Raw genomic sequence first — 9,414 nt, forward strand, 5'->3', positions numbered from 1 at the left:
CGCCCGCGCCGCCGACGCTCCCTCCGGGTGCTGCTTTGCCGAGGGAAAGCCGGAGCCCGGCCTGGAGCCGCCGCAGCCGAGGCCTGGCCGAAGCCTCGGCCAAGCTCCCGGCCAAGGGGTTGGCCAAGGGGTTGGCCAAGGGCTTAGCCAAGCTCCCAGCCAAGGGGTTGGCCAAGGAGTTGGCCAAGGGCTTAGCCAAGCTCCCGGCCAAGGGGTTGGCCAAGGAGTTGGCCAAGGGGTTGGCCAAGCTCCCGGCCAAGGGCTTAGCCAAGGGCTTAGCCAAACTCCCAGCCAAGGGGTTGGCCAAGGGCTTAGCCAAGCTCCCAGCCAAGGGCTTAGCCAAGGGCTTAGCCAAGCTCCCGGCCAAGGAGTTGGCCAAGGGCTTAGCCGAGAGGTTGGCCAAGCTCCCGGCCAAGGGCTTAGCCAAGGGCTTAGCCAAACTCCCAGCCAAGGGGTTGGCCAAGGGCTTAGCCAAGGTCCCAGCCAAGGGCTTAGCCAAGCTCCCAGCCAAGGGCTTAGCCAAACTCCCAGCCAAGGGGTTGGCCAAGGAGTTGGCCAAGGGCTTAGCCAAGCTCCCAGCCAAGGGCTTAGCCAAGCTCCCAGCCAAGGGGTTGGCCAAGGAGTTGGCCAAGGGCTTAGCCAAGGGCTTAGCCAAGCTCCCAGCCAAGGGCTTAGCCAAACTCCCAGCCAAGGGGTTGGCCAAGGAGTTGGCCAAACTCCTAGCCAAGGGCTTAGCCAAGGGCTTAGCCAAACTCCTAGCCAAGGAGTTGGCCGAGAGGTTGGCCAAGGCCTCAGCCACGGAACTGGCCAAGGAGTTGGCCAAGGTCTTAGCCAAGGGGTTGGCCAAGGCCTCAGCCAAAGAGTTGGCCAAGGAGTTGGCCAAGGTCTTAGCGAAGGGCTCAGCGGAAGGGTTGGCCATGGGGTTGGCCAAGGTCTTGGCTAAGGTGTTGGCCAAGGGGCTGGCCAAGGCCTTAACCAAGGTCTTGGCCGAGGGGACGTTCCTCCTCACGCAGAGCGGCCGCTCCGTGCAAAGGCTCCTCCTGAGTCACTGCAGCGCCCACAGTCCGGCGGCCACTTGGGACTCCAGCTCCAACAACAACACTCAGCCCCTTACAAGAGTTTTACCAACGCTTCTACTTAAAGATAAATATAAGAACAAAATGCAAACCTGGAACCACTTGGCGTGGCGCAGAGACGCCAAGGCAGCAAGGCATTTCTGCCTGTCCAGAACGTCCGGGGAGTCGGTGACTGAGAGCGTTTCTAGTCGTGGATGGAATAAGAAGACAAGGCACGGTTTGACCAAGGGGCTTCTGTCGGGCCGAGGGGGATGAGGCAGCATCCTAACGGGCAGCTGAGGCTCCCCAAAAATCCTGCAGGGATGCCGGGGGCGGGAGGGAAGGGGCTGCGGCCTCGCCTGGCTCCCAGGGAGGGATGGAGGGAGGAGGAGGAGGAAGAGGAGGAGGAGGAGGAGGAGACCGGGCGGAGGGCACAGCAATAAATGCTGGGTGGATGGAGAGGCGGCGGCGAGGCCGGCACGGGGAAATTTGAGGGGGTGAGAGCCCGGCTCCAGCTGGAGCACAGGGAGGGCAGGAGGGAAGGGCCGGGCTGGAGAGGATCCAGGGAACCCTCCGCCCGGAAGGATGGCTGCCCCGGCCCCGGCCCGCGACAGAGAACGTCCTGTTGGTCAAAGGTCCAGCGTCCCTAAAATCGACAAACTAGAAGGCTCGGAGACGAGGTCAGAGATCAACACCAGAGATCAACAATCAAGAGCACAAAGAGGTCCCGGTTTGTGCTGCAGCAAAACTGAGGAAGGGCCTCAAGTCGCCCCAAGTTGCTCGAGATCAGGGTTTTAGATAAGGCTAGTGCGGAGCGGGGGAACCGCCGGCCCTACGGAGCCCATGGGGATTGGAGCGCACAACCAGCAGCTGCTGGCTTCTGATTCCAAAGGGAATTTGGAGGAGCTAACTTTATCCAAAACTCTGCATCGCTTTCCGGAATTGTGAAGCTGAGGTGCTGCCAGAGCCGCGCCACGAGCCCCGAGCACCCGGTGTTCTGCTGCAACACACACCGGGGAACATCCCGGAACATCCCGGTTCATGGACATGCAACTCCTCGCACAAGAAGCCTTCGAGAGGGGTTTTTGCTTTTGGGTTTCTTAAACAAATCTGGTTTCTATTCTCATGTCACTGCACTGACATGGCCGGGGGACAAACCACGAGTAATACAACGAGATGATGAATTAGTGAACTAAAGGCCCAAGTGGAACCAAAAGAAAGGATAAAATAATAATACTTAAAAAAAAAACAAAAAAAAAAAAAAAAAACCAAAATAGAGCAAAAATCCGGCGTGAAAGTTGCTCCTCAGCTTCGGAAGCCCGGTCGGGTAAAGCACACCCGGGATGTCTCAGTGAGGAATTTGGTGAGGATCTGGCCCCACGAGCTGCCACTGAGGCTCCGGCTGAAGCTGAAGAGCACTTTCCCGCTGGCTGGCCGCGGACGCCCCGCGCCGGCCCGGCCGTACCTCCGGCCAGCTGCTTCTCCAGCTCCTCCCGCACCACGGGCGACGTCAGGTGGATGGTCAGGCTCAGGGGAGGCTCCTTGGTGTTCTTGATGACGATGGCGGCGTCGCCCACGCACTGGATGATCTCGTACTTGTCCTCGGTGATGGCCTGCGCCGTTGGGGTGGGGATGGGTTGGAGTGAGATGGGTCCCAAAGTGCCTTCCCACCCAAAGCACTCCATGATTCCATCATCCCAGAGCCCTGGGAATGCTCTGCTGGAGCAGGGAAGGCTCTGGGGAGAGCTCAGAGCCCCTTCCAGTGCCTACAGGGGCTCCAGGAGGGCTGGAGAGGGACACAAGGGATGGAGGGACAGGACAAGAGAATGGCTTCACCCTGGGAAAAGGGGGATTGAGATGGGTTTTGGGAAGGAATTCCTGCCTGTGAGGGCAGGAAGGGGCTGGGATAGAATTCCCAGAGAAGCTGTGACTGCCCCTGGGTCCCTGGGAGTGCCCAAGGCCAGGCTGGACAGGGTTTGGGGCCTGTGGAAGAGGATGAGCTCCAAAATCCCTTCCAACCCAAACCATTCCACAATTAACAAGGACAGATTCAGTTAGCAATCCCAAAGCACCTCTGGAAATGGCAGAGGATGAGCTCCAAAATCCTTTCCAACCCAAACCATTCCACAATTAACAAGGACAGATTCAGTTAGCAATCCCAAAGCATTAAATGAGCTTTGCTTGGTTTTATTTTATGCAAGCTGTTACAGCTCTAGAGCTCAGTTTTTAAGGGGACTGGGTGCTAGAAGCCAGCTCGCTCTCAGACTAAGGCTGCGGGTTAGCTTTTAGCAAGTAGGGAGATATTCAGTTCTTAGTGATTAGGTAGCTTTTGTGATTTCAGTTTTGCTTGTTAGGTAGCTTTTCTCTTGGTTTAAGGCTCCAGCAGACGGTAGAGAGAGGAGAAGCAGAAGACGCTGGCTGTTCCACGAGTGTGGCTTTATTGTAGGGGTCTGTGAAGGGTCTCAGCTCTTCTTTTTCTGAGTTAGTAGGGGTACAGTATGCTACTTTTATACTTTTGGCTTGGATTTAATTTTGATTAATGGCAAAGGTGTTAGAGTGACTATAAGTGACTAATGGTAGGGTTTAACACAATATTGTCTTACATGGCTATAGGGATAAGGTACAAGGCGGATGTCCCTGGAGACAGGAAACTTCTTTGCTGCTGTGTCAGCATTCTATTCTCCAAGGGGCCCTGGCTAAACCTGAGGGGTTTACTACAAAGCATGGCACCACATTCCTCTGGAAATGGCTTTTCCAAGCCAGAGCAGGGGCACCAGAACCATCCCAGAGGGAATTTCCATCCACTCACCGCCAGCTGCACTCCCAGGTTATCGGCCACCTTCTCCAGGAGCTTGGCCGTGGGTTTGTCCTTGCACAGCAGCACCAGCTCCAGGTCCAGGTCCCCCTTCAGCAGGAGGCCTTTGGCCACCAGCCCCACGCGCATCACGCCCCGCAGGGTCCTCGTCAGCTGCTCCGTGGCCTTCTGATCCCTGCGGAGGCACGGGAGAGGCTCAGGAGGGCGGGATCCACTGCCCACCAAACCGGAGGGACGGATCCCCGAGGATCAGCCCGGAGCCTGGGTTAACTCCCCTCAAGTTCCCAGCCAGGGAAGACAACTTTTCCACCAGCATGAGAGGGTTTTTAGGGAGCAAAGTGAATTTTAGGGAGCCCTGTCCAACTGGAAGAATGGATCTGTGAGGATCAACCTGGAGCACTCCCCTCAACCCTGCCTTGGTTAACTCCCCAGCCAGGGAAGACAACTTTTCCACCAGCACCAGCGGGTTTTTAGGGAGCAAAGTGAATTTTAGAGAGCCCTGTCCAACTGGAAGAATGGATCTGTGAGGATCAACCTGAAACCTTGGTTAATTCCCCTTAACTCCCCAGTCAGGGAAGACAACTTTTCCACCATCATGAGAGGGTTTTTAGCGAATTTTAGGGAGCCCCATCCAACTGGAAGAATGGATCCGTGAGGATCAACCTGAAACCTTGGTTAACTCCCCTCAAGTTCCCAGCCAGGGAAGACAACTTTTCCACCAATTTTTCCCAGCAGGTTTTTAGGGGGCTAAGCAAATTTTAGGGAGCCCTGTCCAACTGGAAGAATGGATCTGTGAGGATCAACCTGAAACCTTGGTTAATTCCCCTCAAGTTCCCAGCCAGGGAAGACACTTTTTCCACCATCATGACAGGGTTTTTAGGAGGCTAAGTGAATTTTGGGTGTCCCATCCAACTGCAAGAATGCATCTGTGAGGATCAACCTGGAGCACTCCCCTCAACCCTGCCTTGGTTAACTGCCCAGTCAGGGAAGACACTTTTCCACCATCATGAGAGGGTTTTTAGGGAGCAAAGTGAATTTTAGGGCCCCAACCAGCGGACGAATGGATCCTAGGACAACCTGAAACCTTGGTTAATTCCTCTCAAGTTCCCAGCCAGGGAAGACACCTTTTCCACCAGCACCAGCGGGTTTTTAGGGAGCAAAGTGAATTTTAGGGAGCCCCATCCAACTGGAAGAATGGATCCGTGAGGATCAACCTGAAACCTTGGTTAATTCCCCTCAAGTCCCCAGCCAGGGAAGACAACTTTTCCACCAATTTTTCCCAGCAGGTTTTTAGGGGGCTAAGCGAATTTTAGGGAGCCCCATCCAACTGGAAGAATGGATCCGTGAGGATCAACCTGAAATCTTGATTAATTCCCCTCAACTCCCCAGCCAGGGAAGACAACTTTTCCACCATCATGAGAGGGTTTTTAGGGAGCAAAGTGAATTTTAGGGAGCCCCATCCAACTGGAAGAATGGATCCGTGAGGATCAACCTGAAACCTTGGTTAATTCCCCTCAACTCCCCAGCCAGGGAAGACAACTTTTCCACCATCACCAGCGGGTTTTTAGGGAGCAAAGTGAATTTTAGGGAGCCCCATCCAACTGGAAGAATGGATCCGTGGGACAACCGAAACCTGTATTCATCTAGTCCCCAGTCAGGGACTGACACCTTTTCCGCCTCATGAGAGGGGGTTTTAGGGAGCAAAGTGATCTTAGGACCCATCCAACTGGAAGAATGGATCCGTGAGGATCAACCGGACCTTGGTTAATTCCTCTCAAGTTCCCAGCTAGGGAAGACAACTTTTCCACCATCATGAAGGGTTTTTAGGTAGCGAATTTTAGGGAGCCCCATCCAACTGGAAGAATGGATCCGTGAGGATCAACCTGGAGCACTCCCCTCAACCCTGCCTGGGTTAATTCCTCTCAAGTTCCCAGCCAGGGAAGACACCTTTTCCACCAGCACCAGAGGGTTTTTAGGGAGCAAAGCGAATTTTAGGGAGCCCCATCCAACTGGAAGAATGGATCCGTGAGGATCAACCCGAAATCTTGATTAATTCCTCTCAACTCCCCAGCCAGGGAAGACAACTTTTCCACCATCATGACAGGGTTTTTAGGGAGCAAAGTGAATTTTAGGGAGCCCCATCCAGCTGGAAGAATGGATCCGTGAGGATCAACCCGAAATCTTGATTAATTCCCCTCAAGTTCCCAGCCAGGGAAGACACTTTTTCCACCATCATGAGAGGGTTTTTAGGGAGCAAAGTGAATTTTAGGGAGCCCCATCCAACTGGAAGAATGGATCCGTGAGGATCAACCCGAAATCTTGATTAATTCCCCTCAAGTTCCCAGCCAGGGAAGACACCTTTTCCACCATCATGAGAGGGTTTTTAGGAGGCTAAGCGAATTTTGGGGAGCCCCATCCAACTGGAAGAATGGATCCGTGAGGATCAACCTGGAGCACTCCCCTCAACCCTGCCTTGGTTAACTCCCCAGCCAGGGAAGACAACTTTTCCACCAATTTTTCCCAGCAGGTTTTTAGGGGCTAAGCGAATTTTAGGGCTCTAAAGCAGGATGGTCCCACCAGCGCTCTGCTGCTCACCCTCCTTCCTTGCTCTCCTCCTCGGCCGCCGTCTCCATGGACTCGCTCTCCGGCTGCTCCCCGCTGACCTTCTCCTGCTCGTCGATCCAGTCGGAGACGGCTTTGAGCGCCCGCTCCGTGTGGGACACCATGTTCTGCACGGCCTCCAGCTCCTCCTGCGTGGGGTACACGGCCGAGTGCTTGGCCATCACGTGCCGGTCGTCGTTCACAAAGATCCGCATCGGGCGCTGCCAGGGCAGGAACGTTTGGAAATAGGAAGTGCCAGGATATGGATGTTCACCCCACGCCCCGGGGAATCCACCCGGCCCTTACCATTTTTGTTTTCTGCTGCCCGCCTGAAGGTTGGTGAGGGGTTTATTTGGATTTCTCTGGCGAGCAGAGCGTGGCGGCAGCGCGGCGTTGCGGGGTCTGAAACGGCAGAGAGCGGGTGAGCCGGGGCACAGCCGGAGCTGGAGGCACAACAGCAATTAGACAGATCCCAACTCGTTAGCCAGAGCCCAGCTCTCTGCTCCTCATACCCCGAGAGCTGCAGGCTGACAATGGAGCACACCGAGCATTAATCCCTATTCCCGTTTATTCCCAGGAGGTTTTCCCATGGAATGGGACTTTTCCAAAGCACACACAACTCCCCTCTCCATCACACTGGATGGAGCAGCTGCCCTGGGAAACCCAGGTGGGAACGCAGCGCTCAGGAGTCCTGGAATTCAACAGATTCAGCCCAAGTGACACCAAATTCCTGCCTTTTTGTGGGAACTGCCCCCAGCTGGGGCAGAGGAGCCTTTTGTTCCAATTCCTTTTTGTTCCAATTCCTTTTTGTTCCAATTTGTTCCACGCTCACCCAGAGCTGGGGCTCACAGTTTTAGGATAAAAAAGCCAGGAAAACTCATTCCCTCCAGCCGCTGTACGGACACACAATTCCATCCAAGGAAACCCCTGCGACTCCAATCCTGCCAGTTCATTCACACGATGACTTAACAGCGCCATAAATCTGGATTTAATTGTAATTAAGCCCCGACCGGCGCCGGCTGAGCAGGGAGAATCATTCCCAAGGAACCACATGGCATCTCCTGGTGCCTGCTGCTCTGGGCTGGGCCCTGCAGGCCCCGTTATTTTCCTTAAAATTCCCTCCGTTTCCTTCAGGCTGGACAAGGAAAGGGTTGAAATCCCCCCGGTTGTTCCTACAGTCAGAATCACAACAGCTTTGTCCCTGTTATCCCACTATTTTTGGAGGGAGAAATCTGGGAGCTGCTGCTGCAGCACCACCAGACCTGTGTCTCTTGAGGAGAACCACAGGTTCAGTTAAAGCAGGAGCCCAATCCTGACAGAAACAATCCCTGCCCTTGGAAACGGCACAAACTCTGGAATATCACCTGGTTTCGGCCTCACCGCCTCCTCCCCTCCACCCCCGGCAGGAATCCACCAAACTTCCCGCGCTCCCAAGGGAACGAGTGACTCTCCCGAAGGCGTTTTTTTGGGAGGACGGAGGGAAAAACAACCAAAGGACGTAAAAGGCTGGAATTTCTGCCCTGAACGTGGGAAAGCGCGACCCAGGCGAAGCCACGCTCGGGGCTCAAGGCCGCGCTTTAAGAACGAATGGGTCGCTTTTATCTGAGTTCTGGCACCTGCCCGGGATGGATGAGGAACAGCACGGCCCTCCGGGGCAGTGCAGGAGCCCCAGCGGGAATCCCGGAATGAGGGGGGCACAAAGCCCTCGGTCCCCGCGGAGGGAAGCGGGTGCTGGATCTCTGCGCCCCTAAAGCCTCCAGAAACGGAGCGGCCGCGGGTAACGGGGCCGGAGCAGCGGGAGCCGTGAGGGAGCGGGGACAGGGGCCCAGAAAAGCTGAGCAGAGGAGGAGAATGAGAATCCCGGTCCTGAGCGGGGAGAAGGGCTAAAATCCCCCCAGAGGGAATGATCCCACTGCAATTCCCGGCCTGGGATGAGGCGCGATGGGGAGGGAAGAGGGGTTTAAGCCCCTCCAAGGGGGTGATCCCACCTCCTCCATGGTGCCCCCCCGAACATCCCACCAGGGCCGGCTGAGGGGGTCGGGAAAGGACCGGCCCGGCCCCCCTCAGACCCCCCATGCCCGTCCCCACTCCAGGGCAGGGCCGCGGGGCAGAAACGAGGAGGGGGCGCGGGGCCCGGGGGTGAGGAGGGGGCGCGGGGGGTGAGGAGGGGGCGCGGGGCCGCCGGGCGCTGCCGCCATTTGCAAACGCGGCGCGAACAAAGCGGCGCCGGCCAGAAACGAGCGGAGTCCGGGGCAGTCCCGTGCGACACCCGCGTTCCCCGGGCGGCGGCTCGATCCCCCCCCGTCCCTCGGGCCGCTGCTGAGGGGGATCCGTGAGGGGACCCGGCCGCCCCCCCCGCCCTCCCCTCACTCACCGCCGCCATTTTGTCTGCACACAATGGGCAGGGCGGGAGGGAGGGGACACGGGGGGGGCCGGGTCACCACGTCCCGCCGCCCCCCCCCGCCTCACCACCCCCCCCAACACCTCACACCGGCTCCTCCCGCCCCAGCACCGCCCCGGCCCGGCCCGGCTCGGCCCGGCCGGCTCGGCGCGGCTCCCCCCCGCGCGGCGTGGGCACGGCTCCTACCGGGGCTCTGCCGGCGGTGCCTCGCGGGGGGGCGGCCCGGCCCGGCCCGGCCGGCGGGGCCCGGGAAGGGCCGGAGCGGGGCCGGAGCGGCCGCGGCGGGGCCGGAGCGGGGCCGGAGCGGGGGCCGGAGCGGCGGCGCCGGGACTGCGGCGGGGGCGGGGCCGCCGCCGGCGGGGGGCGCGCGCGCGCCGGGTGGGGCGGGGCCACGGGGAGCGCGGCCGGCGCGGGCCAATTGGAGGTGGCGGAGGGAGAATGACGGACAGCGGGAAGAACGAATCGGAGAGGGCGGAGGGAGGGTGACGGACAGGGGGCGGGGAGGAGAGGGGGACGGGCCTGGAGGGCGGGGATAAGCGGCA

At 58.0% G+C, this 9,414-nt stretch overlaps 1 protein-coding gene across 1 annotated transcript in view; it reads right to left on the bottom strand.

The window, feature by feature from the left end:
* The window catches only part of ILF3 (interleukin enhancer binding factor 3), a 28,140-nt gene extending 18,946 nt beyond the window's left edge, over positions 1-9,194 (bottom strand). Inside the window, exons 1-6 of the mRNA XM_064737261.1 lie at positions 9,059-9,194; positions 6,778-6,873; positions 6,466-6,692; positions 3,865-4,045; positions 2,521-2,668; positions 1,169-1,260 (exon numbers count right to left, since the gene is read on the bottom strand). Of these exons, the coding sequence (XP_064593331.1) occupies positions 1,169-1,260; positions 2,521-2,668; positions 3,865-4,045; positions 6,466-6,692; positions 6,778-6,780 (651 nt within the window). The 5' untranslated portion in view covers positions 6,781-6,873; positions 9,059-9,194. The remainder of the gene's footprint in view (positions 1-1,168; positions 1,261-2,520; positions 2,669-3,864; positions 4,046-6,465; positions 6,693-6,777; positions 6,874-9,058) is intronic.
* Positions 9,195-9,414: the final 220 nt, after the last annotated feature.

Source organism: Zonotrichia leucophrys, unplaced genomic scaffold (assembly GCF_028769735.1).
Source record: "Zonotrichia leucophrys gambelii isolate GWCS_2022_RI unplaced genomic scaffold, RI_Zleu_2.0 Scaffold_48_389894, whole genome shotgun sequence".
Classification (NCBI taxonomy): domain Eukaryota; kingdom Metazoa; phylum Chordata; class Aves; order Passeriformes; family Passerellidae; genus Zonotrichia; species Zonotrichia leucophrys.